This window comes from Balaenoptera ricei, chromosome 6 (genome assembly GCF_028023285.1).
Source record: "Balaenoptera ricei isolate mBalRic1 chromosome 6, mBalRic1.hap2, whole genome shotgun sequence".
Classification (NCBI taxonomy): Eukaryota; Metazoa; Chordata; class Mammalia; order Artiodactyla; family Balaenopteridae; genus Balaenoptera; species Balaenoptera ricei.
The window spans coordinates 1,888,186-1,911,860 of NC_082644.1; the positions used below are offsets into that span (position 1 = coordinate 1,888,186).

A 23,675-nucleotide genomic window follows, 5' to 3' on the forward strand; every position below is an offset into this window, starting at 1 on the left:
CCAGATTCTTAGGAGGGCAGACCTACAATTAGAAATTCTCAGAGTGACCCAGAGATCAGTCTCTCCCTTCATGTTTGGCTCCTGGAATTTCCCTCCTATTGTTTTGAGCTTGCTTACGATTTTGTAAAAAGATGTTTGGTCTCTTATCTAACATTTCCATCATTACGCACAAGAGATTTTTCAGTTGATCTACACTTCCAGATTGATAGAAGTGGAAGTCACATATATCTGGCTTTCTTAAAAATTGGCAACAACATTAGTTACAAGGAAAACATATCACTGTTCAAAATTATACTCAAAGTATTATCGCCCCCAAGGATATGACAATATAGGTCATTTTAAATGCATAGTACCCGAAAATTATTTATACTTGCAACATTTAGTTACTGGTGCTTTCAAAACATTTTCAGAGGAACGATGCTTTTATTTCAAATTAATTTAGAGATTTATTACCTTTGATTGGTGATGGATCCTTTTTAAGAAAAGGAAATTGTTTTGTTCTCAGAGGAAATGGCTTTCCAACATCAAACTTTGTGACCAACTTTGATACAGTATCCCAGAGATGTTCATAATCTTTCATAATGACATTTCCCAAATTCAAATGTAGCCCTACATGAGTTCAAAGTAGTAAACACTGAAAGTCATTCACACATACACAGAAGCACACATTTTGACTAAATTCACAGAGCTCTGAAATACTTGTCAAACAGTGAAATTTTCTGTGAGTGCCACACTGAACCTAGAGCCAAACGGTCCCTAGTGTTGACTGTGGGACTGGAGACTTTAAAGTTTATCCTGTTTCTGTATTTGATAACTATTAACATTATAACTGTCTTAACTAACAATAACAGATGGTGAATATCTAACTATTCTTCAAGGTAATAAAAAATGTTATGTCACACATAACTTCATAATCAATAAAACAGAATAAAACTATGATTTTTCAAAAATGAGAAAGTTTGTAGAGGACTGCTAAATTTATTTGTAGCTAACTCATTCTAACACTTGCAATATGTAGGAACCAAATCTTAGAGGTCAAAGAAGCTTCAATAATGCTCAATCAGTTATAGTTCTCTTAAAATGTCTTTTATTTTTCTTTGACTACGAATAAACAGCAGAAGATTTCTTCTAATAAAATTATTCAAAGAAAGAAAAATTAATTATATACAATAAATATATAAATCAGCTTTATCTTTGGAAAAACTTAAAATTCCCTAAATATCTAATAGTAGTACATGATTACATTAATTAGAGTAAATATTCTGAAAAATGTTCTGCATATATTTAACTGAAAAATTCACCTGTTAAAATTATCTAGAAATGCCAAGTTCCCAAAGATGTATTTTTTCCAAAAATACTTGTGGAGTAATATTAAGTTAAAAATATTTTAAAATACAACATTCACTCTGATTGCAACTAAGTAACACTTATACACATGCATAAACAAATATCTGAAAGAAAATGACTGCTATATGTTGCAAGTATAGGAAAAGAATTTTGAAGCTTTAAATCCTTTATAATGTTTATTTCTGGGTAAAGGCATAATTATTATAACATACTAGGGCGGTACCTTGAACACTTTCATTTTCATAGTAAAATGCTATATTCTTCAATAAAAGCTCATCACTCAAGTCGGAAAGGTGAGTTAAATTCAGATTCCAAGATTCAAAAACGTCTATATTACTTAGGATGAAGTATTCACACCACTTTTTCTGAAATTGGAAATAAAAACCAAGTTAGTGACAATTTTTATATTAGCAAGAACCTAGAATACTTCAAACATCTCAATAATCCAACTGAAAGGCAAGTGGGCTGGGCTCTTCCCATTCTTACGGATGTGAGCCCTTCCAGGCTGGGTCATAATGAACATGTCACACCTTGAAAGATTAAAATAAAATCAGGCTGACCAAGAATAATTCGGCATAGTCCTTATTCCCAATCACAGAAATCCGTACTTGACTCTTACAACTTTTCTCCCACAGATACGGGACTACAGAAATACTTCTGCTTTCAAATGTGCCTCTGTTCTTTCCTCAGGGTTTAATGCTTCCAATGTTACTTTCGGGTCAAAAGAGCATTTAAAACAAGGGCATTTGATTGTTCAGGGCAGACGCGATTCAAGCAACCTCAGAGCACAAACCTGGTCTTTCCTTTAGGCAGCGTTCGAGTTTGGGGAGTTGGGCTGAGAGGGAAAAACGGAGGCTTCTCTGCTCCACACACGATAACTCACCCAGGCTCTCCAAATATGAATAATCTCTTTATCTATATGGATGTGGAACTTTAACTCAGCGTTATCCAATAGAAGTGGAACGCAGGATAGTACTTTACAGGATAGTAAAGTGCACAAAAGCACAACCACTTGTAGAGGAACCACGCACAGGACAATGCATGCCAGACACATGAACTAACTTATGTGACTGGACATGCGAACACACATTCACACCTTTGAAAGTTCGAAACTTGAAGGTTTGTATGTAGGGGACTTACTGTATTATTATTTTATTTTATTATTATTATTATTTTTATTTTTTTAACATCTTTATTGGAGTATAATTGCTTTACAACTGTGTGTTAGTTTCTGCTTTATAACAAAGTGAATCAGTTATACATATACCTATGTTCCCATGTATTATTATTTTAAAAGCCAGGAATTTGGCTTTTGTTTTTCCAATCCCCAAAGTAAGGGCACCTGCCAGTCTAGCTGGAGGCCAGGCTTATGAAGGAGAGGCAGTGCAGAAAAGAGGTTTTCACAGACGTTTTTCACCTGATAGAATTCGGGGAGTCCGTGAACTTGGGTCAGAAAATTACATTTTTATTTTTGCTAACCTGTGGCAAAATTTGTATTTTCTTCCATTGCAAACCCAGACAAAATACCATCACTCCCAAGCGGTAGCTGGGATTAGGCACCAGTAGGGAGCACAGATGTTTTCATTATAAGCACTGCAAACATACCGAGATATTGTTGACACTCACCGTCCATTGAAAGTACGGTATTTATCTGATTATCTAATGTAGTAACAAAGAAGCACATGTGTTACTATATCACAAACGATACAGTTATAATATTTTGATAAGGGTATTTCACCATAACTGATTTCCCTGTAACCCTAAGAACCTTATTTTAGGCATTTATATTATTCTGAGGAAGGGGCCATAGCATTCATCAGATAGCCATAGGGGCCCCAGAACAAAAAGGCGAATAAGCCCTGAATAATTCCTTTCTGTGTGGTTCTGACACACCTGTCTGCTGAGGAAGGAAAAGTGAGGAAGAGGGGACCACAGTGCGGATCGCAGCCTTTCCCGATGAGCAAGCACCGCCCCTGCAACCTGGCTGCACGCACGGCTTGACCACAGGAGGGAGAAGAGGGCGTGTCCTCGTCACTTCCAACATATCCTCCTGCCCCGGCCCAAAAGCCTGCCTTCCATCTGTCTGCTCCACCTGGAAGCCCCTCCTCACCATGCTCCTAGCTCCTCCACGACCCCAAATAACGATGACTTTCCTGCCTGGCGCACAGTTTCACCAGCACCACAGATAACTTCAGCCTCCAAGAGGACGATGCCATCGACACTTCTTGACCGTCTTGTATCCAGTGACGCCCCTCCCCCCTCTGACCCAGGTCACATTCTCCGCGACATACCCGTGACCGTCATCACCAGGACCTGCTCTCCGTCCTTGCCTTCGTTTGGGCTCCCCCATGAAGCAGACCCCGAGCCTCAACTTCAAGGAAAAGCATTAATTTGTGACTGCTCTCAAGAGGCGCCCGTCAGGGGATGCAGAAGTGAGACGGGAAAGAAAAGAAAACCAATAAGGAACATGTTTTCCAACCCATGACCCCTGTGGACAACCAGAGCTTAATTCCACCGGGGAATTCGGAGAGCACAGAGCACATTTCAGGGTTACCTGCCCCGACGTGTAAGGAAGCTGGGGGCTCCTGCACCCAGCCCTCACCTGCCGTCGGTGGGGCATTACACCCCAGCATTTCAGACCCGGAAGATCAAACCTTCAGGCAGAGAGTGGCAGGCATTTCCAGTAAGATGGGAAGTAAAGGAGAGGGAGGGACAGGCCAGGGAACGACAGTCCGTCTGCCTGCCAAGCCCCGAAGAGGGGCTCCTCACGCCCACCGCCGGCCCATCCTTCCAGCTCCGTGTAATGGCCGTCACACTCCTTTACTGATCACCCAGGCCCCCCAGGTCAGCAGCCCCTCTGCTCTCTCCCTGCACGATAGGGTCCTTGTAGCTTGTCTCTGGTGCTTTGTTTCCTAGTCCAGCATTTGCACCACCCCCTTGCAAAGATACGAAAACCTCTTTTCCTGTCTTCTTTTCCATAAAATGGTACAAATCCACCAAGGGCGTCCTCCCCGCCTAAACTCTCTTGTTCCTTTCTGTACATATCATCCCATCAGCTGGCCTCCTTGTGCCTACGGTCATGTGGTTAAGACCCACCGGACACAGAAAAGTATATGATCACACATACGGGTGCCACTATAATTCTTTTGTCAAATACGTCAAGGGAAGCCTCCAAAGTTCCAGGCAGCACAGAGTGGTGTGTCTTTCTCAGTAGAGCTTACTCTTCCCCACCTCCAGTAAATACTTCCCACGTATTTCACTGTCCTTAAACTTCCGGGCTTGCTTCCTCGCCATGACTTTGTCCCTACTTCACAGAGAAAACTCACACCAGCAAGCAGGACCTGTAAACAGACCCTACAACCTCCGTCACGGCCACTCTGTCCCATTCTTTCTTCACTCTCTCCTGTAAGAACGGCCATACCCCTCCCTCCATAGAAGGGTATCCTCCACACCCCCTCCCGTCTCCCCCCACTGTCCCTGTATTTTCATCCTGTCCTCTCTTAGTTTCCACGATCAGCATTTAGACATGCTCCATCTGTCATTTCAAAAGCACTCTTTTTAAAATTTTTTATTTTATATTGGAGTATAGTTGATTTACTATGTTGTGTTAGTTTCAGGTGTACAGCAAACTGATTCAGTTATACATATACCTATATCCACTCTTTTTTAGATTCTTTTCCTGAATACGTCATTACAGAATATTGGGTAGAGTTCTCTGTGCTACACAGAGGTCCTTGTTAGTTATCTATTTTATACAGAGTAGTGTGTATATGTCAATCCCAATCTCCCAATTTATCCCTCCCCCCTTACACACCCTGGTAACCATAGGATTGTCTTCTATGTCTGTCTGTTTCTGTTTTGTAAATAAGTTCATTCGTACCATCTTTTTTAGATTCCACATATAAGTGATATCATATGGTATTTGTCTCTCTCTGTCTGACTTACTTCACTCAGTATGACAATCTCTAGGTCTATCCATGTTGCCGCAAATAACATTATTTCATTCTTTTTAATGGCTGAGTAATATTCCATTGTATGTATGTGCCACATCTTCTTTGTCCATTGCTCTGTTGATGGACATTTAGGTTGATTCTGTGTCTTGGCTGTTGTGAACAGAGCTGCAAAGCACTCTCCGTTGACCCAGGTGTCAGCTCTGCCCTTTGCATTCCCTTATTCTCAGCCTCTTGCACAGAAAGTCCTCTCCACCATTGTTTTCCCTCCCACTCACCTCTGAATCACTGACACTGACTTTGCCCCCCATCACTCTGCTCCCCTGCCTCTTGATTCCCATCAGCAGTGAGCCCTGTGCCCTTGAACCCAGTAGACTGTGCTCAGTCCTGGACCCCCTACAGCTCTCGACACACCTGATCCTATCAGCCACGCCCACATTGGGAGACACGGTTCCTGTCTCTCAGAACCGTCCGTTCCCCTCTCTCCTCTCCATCCATTTCAGCAGCTCCTTCCCAGCACCTCAGCCTATGTGGGACCACTGCATGTTGGACGTTCTCGGGTCTCTGCCCCGGGCCCTCTTCTCATCTCTCTCCCAACATAATTTCGTCCACTACATGAACATCCATGGGCTGATGACTCCCAATCTTTACCTCCAACTCACCCCGCTCTGCTGAGCTCCAAACCAGTATTAACACAGCTCACCTGGTACCTCCATCTGCATATGTCCTTGGACCCTCAAATGCACTCTTTCCAAAACTGAACACACAGCGGCCTCCACCCGTATCCTGTGGACCATGGCACCCTCCCCTCCCCCCAGAGGCTCAAGAGGAGACTGTCCTCCGACTCCTCCCTGCCCCTGCCGCTCACTCACTAAACCTGTCAGCCCCACACCTCAAATCATGATCGACTGCCCAGCCCTCTGCCCATGCCCTTGTCCCCAACATCAGCACCACTTACAGGCACGGCGGTGACAGTCACCTAACTGGCTTCCCAAGTCCACGATTCACCTCTCTGATGCACCCTCTGCACTGAACCTGAGACACTTGTTTTGAAATGAAAGTGCCACTGACCTGCTAGAGACCATCCAGCTGCCTCTCACTGTGCTTGTCATCAGGTTACGTCTCCACCCTCCTAAGAGCACCTGCAGGGGCCACGGGGTCTGCCTCTGACCCGTCCCTTCCACTTTGTCCCTTTCCTGTGTTCTCTCTAGTCCAGTGGCACTCGGTCACGCCATCCTCAGCACGATCACACAGGCTGCTTTACCTCCTAGAATCTGGCGTGCAGCCTCCCTCCAGCTTGCTAACTCCTACTCATAGACTTGGGTTACTTAACTTCTCTTCATTTCTTAAGAGAAGTCATCCTTTTCAGATTGAGTTCAGTCTTTGTATTATCAGATTCTAAAGCGTCCTGCAGTTTCTATCCTGCAGGAGTAGTTTTTAAAATTCCTTATCTGTCTCCCTGCAAGATGTAGCTCTGTGAAAGTGCTGGGTGGGCTGGGTGAACACCTTCTTTTCATGTGATCCACACGATGCGCGTGCATTAAATAAATATTTGTGGACTGGCTTCCTAACTGATTGGTTCTAAAGCACTTTCCTTGAACATTCTGACTGTAAGTATCAAGATCCTTAAACAATGTCCATTTAAATTGATCCACTAATCCCATTTCTGGGCATGGAGTCCCCACGTTAAAGGCAAAAGCCTACACACACAGAACCCGGAGAACAGCAGCATTTATAGTACAACCAAAACTCTCTTAATATCCCATAATGAGGAATGAATAATCAAGCCATGGGACATCCATTAAAAAGTAGCCAGCAGCCACTACAAAATGAACTAACCAAGAGTGTGGAAGAAAATAGAAAAATATGTGAAAAGAAAAAATTATATATATATAATTCCAGGGTTAGAAACAGTAACAAATAACAGAAAAAAGGTCTACGCATTTAAAACAGAATAAACCAAAATATTAACAGTTACCAGAATTGACTTGAGTGGTGGGCCTCTGGGTAAGATTTTCTTTTGCTTTTGCTATTTTTTTAAAGTCTACAAATTTCCTCTAAATGTCCTCTAGAATAGGTGAAGATAATCAACTATTACACTGATTTCTTCAACTGCGCTCAAGAACAGAACATGACAGAAGCCATCTCTTATAGTTGATGACACAAAATCCTGATCTTGACACAGACCAGAAGGGGGACTATGATACACCCCCTCAGGCTGAAGACACACCAAGCTGTTGGTTTTTACCACCCAGAGTTGTTGAAGTTGGGAAGTGACTTATTTAGGCCCTTACACCTTTAAAGCTGCCAAAGGGCTGCCACTGTTCCCATACAAATCTGTTTTTGAAGGTCATTGTGGTTTTTCTACATCTAACAATTGAAACAAAAAAATAAACTAATCAAGAGTATACTTACCATTGTTAAGAAAGTCTGAAGGTCCTTAATCCAGTGGGAAGTGATGAATCTGGTACACGCTCTTTGGGAAAGAGGTAAGTGGAGGAGAAACGCCACGCTGAGACAGTGCAGTCTACACCAATCTGTCACCCCCTCCAGGGTGGGGCAGTTCCTCTCCGCCTGCATCAAATAAAGAAGGTGGGTCAGAGGACCGCGGCCAGGACACCGCCTGATGCCTGGGCGCCTCGGAGAAGGTGCAGCCGCACCACGTGGGCAGCAACCACACGCTCTTACGCTGTTCACTCTGCATTTTTGCGAAAGTTCTTTTCTTCACATAACGCACATGTTGGGTAAGAGGGACAGGGAACCGCCAGCTTAGTAGCAGTTTACATAAAGCAACTTCCTGTGTTCTTAGTTGAGCCCAACTTCACACGAGCTGACCCAGCAGCGCACGAAGTCAGGAGCTCACAGGATTCTGCACGGCGGGGCCACACGTGAAATGCACCGTCTCTTCTCTCCCAGGCGCCCTATTTTAAAGGTTATATGGAAAACTACCAGGGTGAGGAAACCGGTACAATCTGAAAACGTACCCAAGTGGAAACAGGGTAAAGGAGTGGGCATATTTAACCTGATGGGACAATGTTTGCAGGGCTGTCACTGGAACCAGACTGAGGCTTGTTCAGTGTGCCTCCACAGGGCCAGACGGGGCCCAACGATGAGAAGCCCCAGAGACACAAGTGCTTTAGTATCACTTTTGTGATCATTTAAAATGGCATGCCTAGCCATCTACGTTATTTTGCAAAGACACTATTCAAGCAGACCTAAAGGACGCAGGAGAAAGACGATGAGCCCTGTTCGTTTCTGAAACTATGAAAGAAAGAGACCAAACCGCGTTTCTCTTTCATAAGAATCTTCAACCAGGAGTTCCCCAGCGCTCAGGTTGTAAACAACACAGTACGTGTACACGTGTGTGTCTGAGTGCATGCGTGCACGTGTGCAGACACACAGGGATGGCTAGTTGGTTGGAGAACAAACCCACAACAGTCAATAGAGTCTCAATGGCCTCCGTCAGCCCTACAGAAGTTGTGGCTTTAGCATCTGTCCAGCCAGGACAGCAGGAAGGTCCTTGCACAAGGCAGTGGACAGAGCGGAGCTTGGATAAGACAGACAGACCCGGTTTCAATCCACACTGTATTTCATCCTTGGGTTTGACGAATGTTCCCTGGACTCTCTGAACCTCAGTAAGAATCACAGCACCTCCCTTTAACTGCTGTCATGAAGATTTAATGGCACAAGGCATGTAAGAGCCCAGAACATCATAAGGGGGTAAACTCTCACCAAGGGCCACTTTCTTATCTTCCTCTGGAGGGTTGGACACCTTTGACTAAAAATGTACTAAGGGAAACATCTGTGAGTAGAACACCAACCCATCTAACAGCACAATAGATGTTTCAGTAAAATCAAATAAATAAATAAAATTTCACTGGTGTTTCATGGTAAACTTATCACACCTGTTGGATGTTAGCTTTCTGAGCATCGGTGGTCTTCGATCTGTTTTCTAAAAAGTGATGGTATAAACTCAAAGACAAGGAGCACGAAGTAACACAAAGAACTTGCCGAATGTCAGATCCTTCCGGCCACAGTTGCTTAAGCAGAGAAATAGTTTCACATGCCTGTCACAGAAGGAAATGGTAAAATGTCGTGATATTTAGAAAAATATTTTCAATCATAAGTGATCTTACTAGAAGAACTCATACAGAAGAGAAAAATAGATATGACTACACAAAACTATAAACATTTCTGTTTAAAGGAAGAAACAAAATTCAAAATGGGAAAATAATAAGTATTTCAATGAAATTATTACAAGTTTAAATATGTAAAGAGCTCCTATAAATCAATAAAACATCTAAGCCTTTAATAAGAGATGAGCACATAATTCACAAAATACAAATATTAATAAAAGTGTTCAACCATTTTAGTAACAAAAAGGATAATTAGATAGCATATTTTTACTTTCAAATTAGCAAAGTATATTTTAAGGATAATAGCACTGGAAATCATGTGACATGTCATTTCTCTTATATTTGCAAATCAGAGTATAGATAGGCACAGAGTTACTGCAAAGCTATTTGGCAATACATATGATTATCGTTATGTATGTTGATACTTTCTGATTGACTATGCAAGTTCTAGGTATGTAGGTTAGGTAAGTCATACAAAATGTGTACCAAGATTTATGCTCTAAGATGTTCATCACAAAGTTATCTGTTAAAGCCAATTTTCAAACAATTTAAATGTTCAGCATTAGAGAAATATTAGGCATCCAGTAAAAATAAAATTTGTGAAGAATTTTCTGATAATCAGAAAAAGTGGTGTATTAAAGTCTGTTATTAATATGTTTGTCTGTTAATATTATTATACTGATATTTATTTCCTGGTTTGACAAACGTACCTTGGTTACATCAGATGTTAACACTGAGGGCGGAAGCTGGGTGAGAGGTATATGAGAACTCTGACCTATGTTTGCATTTTGTTAATAATTAAACAATTCATTCAAATAAAAAGTTTTTTAAAAGTTTCAGTACCTCTTCCATCATATTTTTCCATTTTAAATTTCCAAAAAGACGTCCTAATGCTAAATCTCTACATTCCTCCAAATGCTTAATCAGGGTTTTATAAGCATTCTCAATGTTCTTTTCATTCTGCAAAAGGAAGGCAAGTCACATAAATCGTCATAAATAATATATCACATTACTTTCCAACTAAAGAAAATCATATATTGAAGATAATATTGTTACAATATATTTCTAAGTAAAAAAAAAAAATACACTAATGTAATTACAGATCATCAACAATGCTTTTAAAGCCTGCCAAAGAGCACTAGGTTGTCTTCGCCAAATTAATTTTTGTCTAGGTCCGTTTTACTTTTAACAACTTCATGAAGGTATAATTAACATGACACAAAATCCACTCACTTTAAGGGTACAATTCAATGGCTTTCGGTAAATTTACAGAGTTGCGCAACCATTGCCATAATCTAATATTAGAACATTTTCAATATCTCAAAAAGAAACAATTTACCCATTTAACGCACTAGATTTTATTAGAAAAAAATTCAAACAGACGCAGAGAGAATAGCATAACCGCCTTCCCCAGGTAATGATCATCCAGCAACAGCCATTATCAACATGCATGGCATTTTTATACACATTTCACATAGTCCTCAAATTGATCAATGAAATCACCACTTTAAGGTGAGTGTTCAATAAACTAGGAAATAAATTATTTTACCAGAAATAAAATCCTCCATTAAAAAATGTTTTTCTTGAGGAAAGACTGGTAAGGAAGTTTGTAGGGACTCTTCAAACACAGATTCAGAAATTGCTCTAACAGAATAAAAAATGAAATGAACGATTACAGGACCTCCTGTCACTATAAAAAATAACTTTTTTAACTAAAAAACAAAACCACACACACAAGGCTGTTCCTATTCACAGCAGGCAACCAGAGTTGGAAATAGTTTAATGACTGAAGTTCTAACGAAAGCAAAGTAAACTATCTTATTGGACTTTGTGACAACCATCCAGATGTCGCCAGTGCCACGAGGGGTGTGACCCTAAACTCAAAAAAGTGAAAATGTTAACTGACACAAAAATCATTTTGATGATATATAGAATTGTCTTCACATTCTAAATTCACTGTAAGTAGTGAAAATTAGACAGAAACAAAATTTATTTCTAAAATTGGTAAGCATTTTTGAACTCCCAAACGTTCAATAGAGTCATTACCAATTATATCAATACAGCAAAATAATAAAATCACAGGATTAAAATTCTAAATAATTTGAAAATTCTATTAATGATTTAATGTTAAGAAATCATTTTATTTCAGGAACCTCCCTGGAGGTCCAGTGATTAAGACTCCATGCTTCCGATGCATGGGGCACAGGCTGGGTCCCTGGTCGGGGAACCAAGATCCCATGTGCCATGCAGTACGGCCAAAATTTTTTTTTTAATTTTTTTTTAAATTGTACTTCATCAACTTTCTCCATTGTTTTCTCATGAAAAGCTACCATATTCACCATCATTTCACTAGTATGTGGACGCGCGTCTGGCCTTCCTAAGTGGAGGTGGAACCCCATGCCACACTTAAGCACAGAAGGGCTAGGGTCAGGCTGCTTCTTTTCAAATCCAGGCTGTATTACTGGATTTGGAATTGACAATGGGCAGATTATTTGTTAAAGTATCTATTTCATCATCTGCACAACACAGACAACACTAAGACCTCCCTCACAGGGTCACTGTGAAGGTTAAATAAAATGACTCATGGGAAGTACCAAGCACTACAAGCACTATTGTTATGACAACAACTGCCCAATAAATGACTGCATTTTTGTTTTATTATTATCATTTCTATTTTTCTATACCTCTCTGTTAAACCTATGATAATTTCCATAAAAGAGGTAGAAATAAAACTGAGTCAAGAAATGTAGAAAATTTCGTGAAATTCTAAAAGTTTGTCTTTTAGGTGCAAACTACCTTCTGGAAAAACATCCGGTTTCTGTACTTGCTCGGCATAAAGTACGCGTAAAGTCGAAGGACATCGGATGCTTGGCCCGAGAAGAGCACAGCATTGACCTTCATTGCCCAGGACTGAATGATTAAAAAGTTGAAAAGGTGTACTTGTAGATGGCTCAGGCTTTCATCGGCAACGATCAGAAAATACGGGTAACTGTCTTCCAAGAAAGTTTTCCACTCTTGTGAGAAGCACCCAGAAAAGTCTGTCCGAACATCAATGTCGGTATTATGCTGAAGGTGGAGAATTAATGCCATTCTCAGAGGAAGAAATTCAGGGATGTTGTTGTACGCATGCTCAGCGTCCTGTGGGGCAGACAATTTTGAAATCATCATCTACCTGTCTACTAGTTTTGTTGGTTAACACATACCATGAAAGTCATTAAAGGAATAGGTTCCAACATAGTTGTATTCTGTTTTATAGTCAGAACACAGACCCTTGATCCTTGACTGTCATTTTGCAAATACATGCCACAAATCACAATTTGGGTTTAAATACACGTGTCCCCTTTAACTCACACTTTCCCTTCCCATTCTAATTCTTCTCCTCTCCAATCTCACTTCAAAAAGAAAAAGGAAAGAAAAATATGTAAAAGCAAATGGTAGCTATAAATCACCCACAGGGAAAGCTGGGGTGGATCACTCTGCAGGGACAGTCCCAGGTCATCCGGAAGTAGCACCGGTTTTTATCAAAAGCCCACAATTCGTGCATTGCTTGCAGGCAGTCAGCAATGTTCAAATATCTAACGATAATATGGATCACAAAAGAATTGAACAGACATGCACCAAAACCTCCAAGAATAACGCACTGGTTACCTTTAGGGATAGAATGAGGAGGAGGAGGTGGTATGATACATACGTGTATTTGAAACTGCTAAAATTTCATTAGTTATATGCACATTCAAAAAAACAAGACCAAGTATCTTCCCTTGGATGTATTTACTGCAGAGCAAATAAGAACAAAGCAACATTGGTGAGTTTGATCCACCTCTGGGCTCAAACAAACTGTTGAGTTTTGAAGACAGAGGTGGATCTACTTGGAGTTGGGAGATTAGAACCCGGAGATCAGCTCGGCCGCTTCCGAGGACACACCTCCCCCTCCTCCAGGGTCCTGTGTGTCCTCACAGGAAAGCTCCATGAAGGCAAATAAAAAATAATCCTCTACAAATGACCCAATTTCATTCCTTTATATGGCTGAGTAATATTCCATTGTATACATGTACCACATCTTCTTTCTCCATTCGTCTGTGATGGGCATTTAGGTTGACCTGGCTATTGTAAACAGTGCTGCAATGAACACTGGGGTGCGTGTGTCTTTTTGAACTGGGTCATTTGTAGAGACGTGGATGGACCTAGAGACTGTCATACAGAGTGAAGTAAGTCAGAAAGAGAAAAACAAATATCGTATATTAACGCATATGTGTGGAATCTAGAAAAAGGGTACAGACGAACCGGTTTGCAAGACAGAAACAGGGACAAAGAAATAGAAACAAACGTATGGACACCAAGGGGGGAAAGGGGGGAGTGGGAAGAATTGGAAAATTGGGATTGATATATATACACTAGTATGTATGAAATAGATAACTCATGAGAACCTACTGTAGAGCAGAGGGAACTCTACTTCACTTTGCTGTACAGTAGAAACTAACGCAACATTGTAAAACAACTATGCCCCAATAAAAATAATAATAATAATCCTCAATGCAGTCATTTCTGAATACTGGGATCATGGGTCACTTTTTTTTCCTGTTCTTCCCTTTAAATTTGCTGAATTTTTATAGATCTACTTCACTTTGAAATAAGAAAAAAAATCTACTTATAAAACAATGTCATTGTAGTCTTAGTTCTCAAATCATAGAAAAGAACCCAACTGTCACGTTACCTTGAAGAAAACGACGGCAAACTGTCCTCCTTTACTAATTAGATCCACAAGGTAGCGTTCAACCAGGTAGAAGAAGTGCAGGCCCTGTTCAGGCCGCAAGGATTTCTCACAGACGTAAGTCATCAGCAGTGAGTCTCCATCAATCAGAAAAAACTCAGACTCAACAAAATCATTGAACAGACTGTCATAACTAAAACACAAACAGTGAAAATGAAAAATTACACGAAGATGAAATCAGGCCCAAAAGGCAGCAGCTTTATTATCATTATTAACTTCATCATCATTATCATCTTCATCATCATTATCATCAATAGCTTGATTTACTGAGTAATTCTTTCATGTTGGTCTCTACACTGACTTGCCAAAGACATCTGCATGCATGAGTGTCCTTCACAGGAAGAATCAGCATCACCTCCACTCAACAGGGAAGGAAACTGAGGCTCGAAAAGAGAGCACGTTATCTAAGGCCAAAATGTGGGCTGGACTCAGGGACTGAACACCTATATCTGAATATAGACCTTCCTGCTTCATCAATCTCATCCTTTCTAAAGAAGATGTGGCACATACATACAATGGAATACTACTCAGCCATAAAAAGAAACAAAATTGAGTTATTTGTAGTGAGGTGGATGGACCTAGAGTCTGTCATACAGAGTGAAGTAAGTCAGAAAGAGAAAAACAAATACCGTATGCTAACACATATATATGGAATCTAAAAAAAAAAAAAAAAAAAGTCATGAAGAACCTAGGGGCAAGACGGGAATAAAGAATAAAGACACAGACTTACTAGAGAATGGACTTGAGGATATGGGGAGGGGGAAGGGTAAGCTGGGACAAAGTGAGAGAGTGGCATGGACATATATACACTACCAAACGTAAAATAGATAGCTAGTGGGAAGCAGCCGCATAGCACAGGGAGATCAGCTTGGTGCTTTGTGACCACCTAGAGGGGTGGGATGGGGAGGGTGGGAGGGAGGGAGATGAAAGAAGAAAGAGATATGGGGACATATGTATATGTATAACTGATTCACTTTGTTATAAAGCAGAAACTAACACACCATTGTAAAGCAATTATACTCCAATAAAGATGTTTAAAAAAAAAATATGTGGAAATTGTAAGCATGATTTCGAGCAGATTGAATAAATGCTCTCAAATACGGGGAAAAAAAAAATCTCATCCTTTCATAAGACGATGGATCCATTGACAGCCACGGACAATAAAGGAGGGGAAGACTGTTTCCACTGACCATCAAATAGCTCTAAAAGTTCTCTGTTCAACAACCTCATATATATATATAAAATACTATAATACTTATACTAAGATAAATGATAAATAGATTAGATAATATGGATAGATGGAAGGATGGATGGATAGATAGATAGATAATAGACAGACGGTAGATGATAGATAATCGCTTTAAGGCCAATCCGATACACAGGGAATAAGATGTAGAAGTTTATATCTCTTGATTTATTACTACAACACTCACTCAGCTTTTGCCATTTGATCCAAAATCAACTGTGACATTCTCTCTAAAAGCATCCGGTACTTTTCTAAACCTAAAAAAAAGAGAGAGAGAAAGAGAATGAATTATTTTCAATCAATTCTTTTTAAAAGAGCTATCATTTACAAATTATTTGAGAAAGAAAAAACAGTCATAAAGTTAATTCTATTAAATCTGTGTAGCTTGCAGAATCATTATTTTACAATTTATAAATATTTTAAATTGAAAATTACCCATTCTTGCCACGTGCCTCCAACCTGAACTGGAAAATATTAAATATAGCAAATATCCTTTAGTGTGGTACCTCTAAGTGGCAGATGCTAATGAAAATGGCAGACCTACAAAGAAAGAAAAATTAGAAAGGAATTATTCCATCAACAAACAGTACTGAATGACTACCGTGTGTTAAACAAAACTTTAGGCACTGGGAATACAAGAACGAACAAAAGTCAAAATGCTGTCAGTTCCCACGAAACTTAAAATTTACCAGGAATGGGCTTCCCTGGTGGCGCAGTGGTTGAGAATCTGCCTGCCAATGCAGGGGACACGGGTTCGAGCCCTGGTCTGGGAAGATCCCACATGCCGCGGAGCAACTAGGCCCGTGAGCCACAACTACTGAGCCTGCGCGTCTGGAGCCTGTGCTCCGCAACGAGAGAGGCCGCGATAATGAGAGGCCCGCGCACCGCGATGAAGAGTGGCCCCCACTTGCCGCAACTAGAGAAAAGCCCTCGCACAGAAACGAAGACCCAACACAGCCATAAATAAATAAATAAACCCAAAGTTAAAAAAAAAAAAAAATTTACCAGGAAAGATAAATATCAATCAGATAATCATACAAACAATGGAACGTTGCAAATGCGACAAAGTCAAAAGGTCAGTGGCAACTTCCCTAAAGAAGCAATGCTTGAGCTGAGTTCTGAAGGATAAGACGAGAATTAATTAAACAAAGGGGTGGGGTGGGTAGCACTGCAGGCAGAGAGAACCCAGAACACCTGGCGCAAAAGCCTTGTGGCAGGAAAGTGTGTGGATGGTTCTGGGTCCTGAGAAGAAGCCAGCTGCGCTGGAGTGCGGAAGGCTGCAGAAACACAGAGTCATGCAGAGCCTCTGATCGCATGTTTGTCGTCCTAAAACCCACTGATGGATTTTCAGCAGGTAGTAATGTGACTGACTTTGCGTCTTGGAAGATTACTCTGGCTCCAGTACAGAGACTAGATGGGGTGAAGCAAAGACCCCGCCTGTGAGGCGGAGAGAAAGCCACTGTTCTAGAGCAACGGTAGTAGCAGCGTGTAGTGCAGCTGGACAGTAGTTTGAGGCACATGTTAATCTTAGATACTCAGAAGGTGAGTTTGACATGATGAGGTAATGGATCAGCTACGGATAGAGAAGAGGAGCCCCTTAGGATTCTACCTGACGCAATCGGATGAAGGCGAGGCTGCTCCCTGGGCTGGAAACCTTGGGATGCGGCCAACGTCAGGGAAAGAGCCTAAGTTCATTTTTGGTCAGCCTGGGTTCGACTTACTGTGGGATATGTCCTGTAAGTAATTAAATGTACAGGTCTGGAGATCAAACACGAGGTCTGGGCTAGACCTCAGTGTGAGAGTAATTTCAGTAGTATGGTTAAGTGAGGCCACCGGTGTGGACGAAGTCACTTGGACAGAGAGACACAGCATCAGGGAAGACAGTATCAGATACACGAGATGAGATGGGTTAAATCACAGCATCCCAGAGGTTCCCAGTACGCTTAACGTCTCAGGACTTTTTTTTTTTAATCGTACTCCTAGGACAAAATGAATACCTAAGAGTTCATGTATTAAGCAGTGAGCTCCAAACAAATTAAGTCCTAACACCTTCACTTGAAAATATAATACACATAAACTGTAAGAGATAATACAGGTTTTGAAATTGACTAACAATGACTAATGGGACATGAGTGCATGCTGGACACTGGGCAAATTTTCAACAACAGCTATGTTGGCAGAATAAAGCCTCCTTCATCTGACAGGTAAGGGACTCCCGGCCTGTTCCCCCACCCTCACACATCCTACAGGAAGCTTTCCATATTAAACTTTACCCCACACTCGTTCTCACCTAAACATCACACAGAATCCACAACCATTATGCTCAGTTCTCTCTCATGTAAGGGAGAAACATGCTAAGGAAAATAAAACCAGCTACCTAACATAATAACCACGAGTGAACATGTATAAAAAATTAGAATCGCTAGACATTTAAGGGGGAAGAAAAGAAAAAATAAGAAGCCAGATGAACAAACACGATTCAAGGACAGAACAGTCCTTTAAAAAAAAAAACTCCCGTTAGAGTTCTAATAATGACAATGACATTAACTAATAAAATAATAAGAGGTTGCTACAGCAAATCAAAAAAAGGAAATGCTCATAAAAATTTTAAATACAATTTCAGAAAAATAATTTACGCGCAGAACAATGGAATGGGCATGCTGAAATTTCAAGTTAGCGATCTAGGGGTTAAAATCCAGGAAATTTCTTAGAGGAGAGAAGAGAAAATCAAAGAGATGGAAAACAGAAAAATTACTAAAATATGGAGGATAGATCAACAAGTTCTAAGTCCATTTCACAGTAATTCCAGTCACAGAGAAGTACGATTGCAAAATGGGGTGGGGATAAATTAAAAGTAATCAAAGATATAATAGTTAGCATAATATAACGATATTAGGCCAGAGTTAAAGAAAAATATACTTTTTTAGATTGAAACTTTTTTCCAAGAACTGAGCAGAAATAATGGCAAAAGAGAAAACCATGCTTAGACACAGCCTGTGAAAACCGAAGAGCTCCAGGAATACAGAGGAAGATGGAAGCACCACAGAGAGGTGTAAGGCAGACAGGCAGATGTGAGCAGAGTTGCTCACAGGCAGGACGCCGGGCTTCTCACCCCAGTTCTGAACATACTACAGTTGAGGTAAGTTACTTTCTCGGGTCTCACTTCACTCATCCACTCATCAGACAATCATATTACTCCCCCTGGCTGTGTTTTCAAGCCATTTAAAAGTATGAGCTGATGCATACAAATGGATTAAATTAGTACCTGGCACACAGATACAACACATCAAAATGAGAGCATTATGGATGTCTTGATAAAAGGAAAGAATACTTTCAAAGTTCTGAGAGGAAAATATTTTGAACTAAGAATTCTGCATGCAAACAGTCATTCAATTCATCAAGAGAGGAAAAAGACAGTACTACTAGACATTTAAGAAGTCAGGGGCTTCCCTGGTGGCGCAGTGGTTAAGAATCCGCCTGCCAATGCAGGGTACACGGGTTCGAGCCCTGGTCTGGGAAGATCCCACATGCCACGGAGCAACTGGGCCCGTGAGCCATAACTACTGAGCCTGCGCTCTAGAGCCCGCCAGCCACAACAACTGAGCCTGCGCGCCACAACTACTGAAGCCCACGTGCCTAGAGCCCGTGCTCCACAACAAGAGAAGCCACCGCAATGAGAAGCACGCGCACCGCAACTAGAGAAAGCCCGCGCGCAGCAACGAAGATCCAACGCAGCCAAAAATAAATTAACGAAAAAAAAAGAAATTAACGAATTTTAAAAATTAATTAATTAAAAAATTTTTAAAAAGTCGGAAACTTCACCAACTACTCATCTTAAATGAAAATTTATTTTAAAAGTACAGAAAGTTGAAGAAAAAAGATAAAGAGGGCAATCAAAAGAAACATTGAAATTATGTATGGTCCACAAGAATTAAAGGAAGCTAAAAAGAAAAATAAGAGGATGCATGACACTTTGAATTTTGAGAAGTATCCATTTCAAGCAGTAGTCTTAATGATATAGAACTATGTTTCCCAGCCAAAGATAAAGACTTCCTACAATTGTACATAATCATAATTTTGTAAGTGCTGCTAACTGGTTTTCCATTTTTGAGTCAACATAGACACAAATCACAAGAATTCAAGTCATAAAATACTATAAATTATGACAAACCCTGATAGTATGACATTAATACAATTAGCCAAATTGGGAGGCTTCATTTCTGTGAGGCCGGGGGTAACCCAGCTAACAAACAGAGACAAAAATGTAGAACTGGGTGTTTCCAGTTTACAGCTTCTAGTAAACTAATCGATCTCGGCATTTTTAGGTGATAACACAACAAAAATAGAGGCAAAGAGCTGTTTCCATACAGAACTACACCAGTGTGAAATACTCCAGCGGGGGGAGGGGAGTATCTTAAACCTGAATTTGATCAAAACTCTGGTAGCAAGAACTGTGGTTTACAAATGTAGAAAACAGAAGAACATGTTAAATGTTAAAATATGCCAAGAGGACTAGGAGAATCACTACAAGACAAGATTAAAAACACAACAACAGCAACCCACCACCAATATAAAGTTTAAAACAAAACCCCCCAGCTTATTAAGAAATAAATTGCAAGAGGATAAAAGAGATGGTAACAAACTTCCAAACACAGAAGTGTCAGAACCTTGTTTGGGTTCTGATTTTAAAATCTTAAATCGAAAGAAGGGAAAAAAAGGGGAATCGTGGACTACACGTTGGAGGAGAGACAGCCAGAGCCAGAGGACATGGTCCAGGCGATGGTGGAGGACGCAAGGGGACCGCTCCTGAAACGTGGCCTGGAGAGGAGCTGGCCCGCAGTGGGCAGGACTTGAGGGTGGCCTCTGAGACCCCAGCCTCCCCGGTGTGCCCCGCCCCCCATAACCTGTCCCCTGGGCGTGGGCAGGACCTGGGACTTTAGTGGGACAGCGTCTCCCCCGATGGGCGTACATCCGCGAGGCTATCATACACAGGAGACAGGAGATTCTCCTGCCGGCTCTGCAGACCTAAAGCTGAGGCTAAGCCCCTCAGCGGGGTCCCTACAGGCCAGGAGGAGCCTGCGGCCAACAAGAAACAGGGAGCTCCAACCCCACAGCTGCAAGGCACTGTCTCCTTCCAGCCAGCGGAAGCCTTCATTCCAGCCGGGAGACGCAGGTCCGCGCTCAGCCCCCGTGTGTCTGGACTTCCCCTCCACCGAAACTCTAACACGGTGAATTTCGACGGACTTCAGCCACTGAAGGGGTCATCATTTGTTGCACAGCAATAGAAAACGAATGCGTACCCCTTGACCGTGAATACTTCGTTAAAAAAAGTAAATTCTTACAGCGCTAAGCCACTGAAATGTAGGAATCACCTGGGAGACCTTAGGAAAATGCAGACTCTGATTCTGCAAGTTTGGTTTGGGTCCGAGGCTCCGCAGGCGTGAGAAAGCTGCTTGGCGCTGCCCCGTCCAGGGCTCACCGGCCCTGCCCGCCTCTGACGCGCCTTGGTCTCCCCAGCAACCCCACGCCCACCCTTTCTCCGAAGAGGACCCTTAGTGCCTGCGCGCTCGTCTCCCTCCTCAGACCTCAGATCTCAGCGCTCCCTGCCCCCGCCAGCGCCCACAGCCCCCTTGCAACTCCGGAGCTCTGCGACGCGCCGCCCCCCGCAGCATCCCGCATCCCTCGCCCCCGCCCTGCATCCCCCGCGCCCAGCGCCCGCGCCGGGCACCTCCCCGCCCATCAGGTCAAAGACCTCGAGCCCCTGCGAGACCGCAGCGCCCCGGGACCCCCGAGACGCCCTCACACCCTTTACCCCGGACCGAACCTGGAGCCGGTCCCGCAGCGTCTGAAGGGCAGCTGAGCGCTCGGCAGATACAGGAGGGCGCGGAGCGCAGGACCAGGGTAGAGGTCGGGCGGGGCGGGGCGGGGCCCCCGGCAGGCCAGAGGTCCGGGAGACTTTCGGTTTCCTTTCTGGTCTCCAGCACTTCAGGTGCAAGTTTCGTTTCACCGCGCTTCAGTTGGGTGAGCTGGTGGGGGGTTTGAGCATCCTTCCGCCACAACATCCAGCAAGAGGCAGCAGAGGACTTTGGGATTTGGGCATGAAATAGAGGGAAATGAGGCAGAGAAATCCGGGACGTCTATCTAAACAAGATAAAATCAAGAAGAGGCGGAATTAGAAATAGGTGAAATGTGCCCACCTAAAAAATATTCACAACCTAGAAATTGAGAGTTACGTTTTACTCGGCAGGAATTTTTAGGACTTCAAGCCCAGGAGGCAGCATCTCAAGAAACCCTGAGAAACTGCTCTGAGGAGGTGAGGGGGGCGGAGCCAGATTCTATAGTTTTTGCAACAAAGGGCAGGTAGTCTGAACGTCAGAAGATTATTGTTAATTAAGGAAAACCAGATATCTCAAGTTAAGGAAGTTAGTGCTTTTCTATGCATGGGAAGATTTAAGAGTCTGGGCTCAGCGAAATCATTCCTGTGATATGCACCTCAACTGTCTGGGGCCAGCGTCCTGTATTTTCACACCCTGAGTTTCCGCGTGGCTCACCGCAGGGAGTGGCTGCAGTCTGATGGCTGCTGGACGGCAGGTATTCTTTTCCTTCCTGAGTTCCCTCAGGGCTCACCGGCTCACTTTGGAGGGCTGCAATCGCGGATGACTGTGACGTCCTTTGTTTAATGATGTGGCAGGAAATATATTCCATTTCTCAAACGTAAGGTACTGTGGAATCTGACATTCCACCTTTATGCAAAAAGAAAAACAAAACCAGTTAAGAACGCATGAACTTAGAGTTTCTGTGATGAGAAGCTGAGAATTACCGTTCTGTGTAAACTATATTTGGAGCTTTCATGGACCGAGAAATATCCTTCTGTAAAACTGAAAGCGCAACATTCTGTTGTTTTTTTTTGTTCTTGTGGGATCTTAGTTCCCCCACCAGGGGACTGAAACTCAGGCAGTGAAAAGGCAGAGTCCTGACCGCAGGATGGCCAGGGAATTCCCTACTTCTCACTTTAATTGATGCTATTTTTACGTAATTTCTGCCTGTTGATGTTTGCAGTCGCTTACCGTGCTCACGTGCTTGATTTCATGAACTTCATGAGCGCTGTCAATGTACAAATACGCTGGAATTCCAGGAAGTGGTGGGTGGGGGAATCTTAGCAACAGTGGGAAGCCAGGAGCTGCTCTGTCCGCGAGGAAAGAAGAGAGGTCCAGGCTCTCACTGCTCCACAGGGGAAAACAGACAGATGGCCATCGACTGGAGAAAAGGGCAGGGGCTGAGAAGGTGGACACTTCTCACAGCCATCAGGCTTTTATTGATTATTTATTTGCAAGTTTGTGATGCGTTGGTTGTGATGATAGAAAGAAAACAAGAGAACTTGGAACTTGACACCTGACTGGTCTAAAGTGACCTTCCGTTTGTGTCCCTCCTTCACGAAGCTCTCTAAGGCACTTGCCTGGGGCCAGCTGGGCAATGCCGCTCCCTCCTCCTGTCCAAAGGTCAGTGTCCTGACTCCTGACACCCATGAGCTCAGAGCAAAGGTATCAATACTTTGCAGGATGGACTTACGTAAGGCTCTGGAGCTGAGGAGATGATTGGTACTTACCCGGGGGGGGGGGGGGGGGGGCTCGGAGGGTCCTTACCAGAGGGAGGCGGAAGCCACCCTCTTTTTGGCACGGTGGCCTCTCGTGGTCTACACGCACTGTCTACACCTCTTCCCCTCCTCCGAGTCCTTGAGCCCCTTTATTCCAGACCTGCCTTGAAACTGCTCTGTCAGAGACCAGTGATGGGTCAGTGATGGAGAAATCCAGACAATGCTCCTCTGGTCCACGATTCACTGACTTCTCTCTCCGAAATTTTTGAAAGATTTTAGCCAACCTCTCTTTTCCTAAGAGCCTCTTCTCCCTCGGTTTCAGTTACAGTATTCTTTAGATCTATTTATTTCCCTCCCATCTCTTGGGATTAATGGAGTGATCAGGTAACAGTTGCTCAAATGAGAGCCTGGGGACTGTTGTTGAATCTTCACTCAAATCCCAGTGAACTTGAGCTCCCAACATGGATGGAATCTAGCACCTCTGTGCTCCCATTTTCCACAGGCCAGGGAGGGCATCACCACTTCTCACCGGGATGGCTGAGACAGCTCTGCCCTGCTGGACTGCGGCCGGTCCCTCCATCCCATGTCCACCTGCTGCCAGGGTCACCGGTGAGCACGGAAGACGGAGCCT

At 42.6% G+C, this 23,675-nt stretch overlaps 1 protein-coding gene across 1 annotated transcript in view; it reads right to left on the minus strand.

The window, feature by feature from the left end:
- LOC132368134 (probable ATP-dependent RNA helicase DDX60) overlaps positions 1-21,359 on the minus strand; it is an 83,460-nt gene extending 62,101 nt beyond the window's left edge. The window contains exons 1-10 of the mRNA XM_059926712.1: positions 21,275-21,359; positions 15,886-15,990; positions 15,638-15,707; positions 14,148-14,337; positions 12,230-12,571; positions 10,277-10,393; positions 9,203-9,364; positions 7,713-7,871; positions 1,571-1,712; positions 454-609 (exon numbers count right to left, since the gene is read on the minus strand). Of these exons, the coding sequence (XP_059782695.1) occupies positions 454-609; positions 1,571-1,712; positions 7,713-7,871; positions 9,203-9,364; positions 10,277-10,393; positions 12,230-12,571; positions 14,148-14,337; positions 15,638-15,707; positions 15,886-15,889 (1,342 nt within the window). The 5' untranslated portion in view covers positions 15,890-15,990; positions 21,275-21,359. The remainder of the gene's footprint in view (positions 1-453; positions 610-1,570; positions 1,713-7,712; positions 7,872-9,202; positions 9,365-10,276; positions 10,394-12,229; positions 12,572-14,147; positions 14,338-15,637; positions 15,708-15,885; positions 15,991-21,274) is intronic.
- Between the last annotated feature and the right edge of the window lie 2,316 nt (positions 21,360-23,675).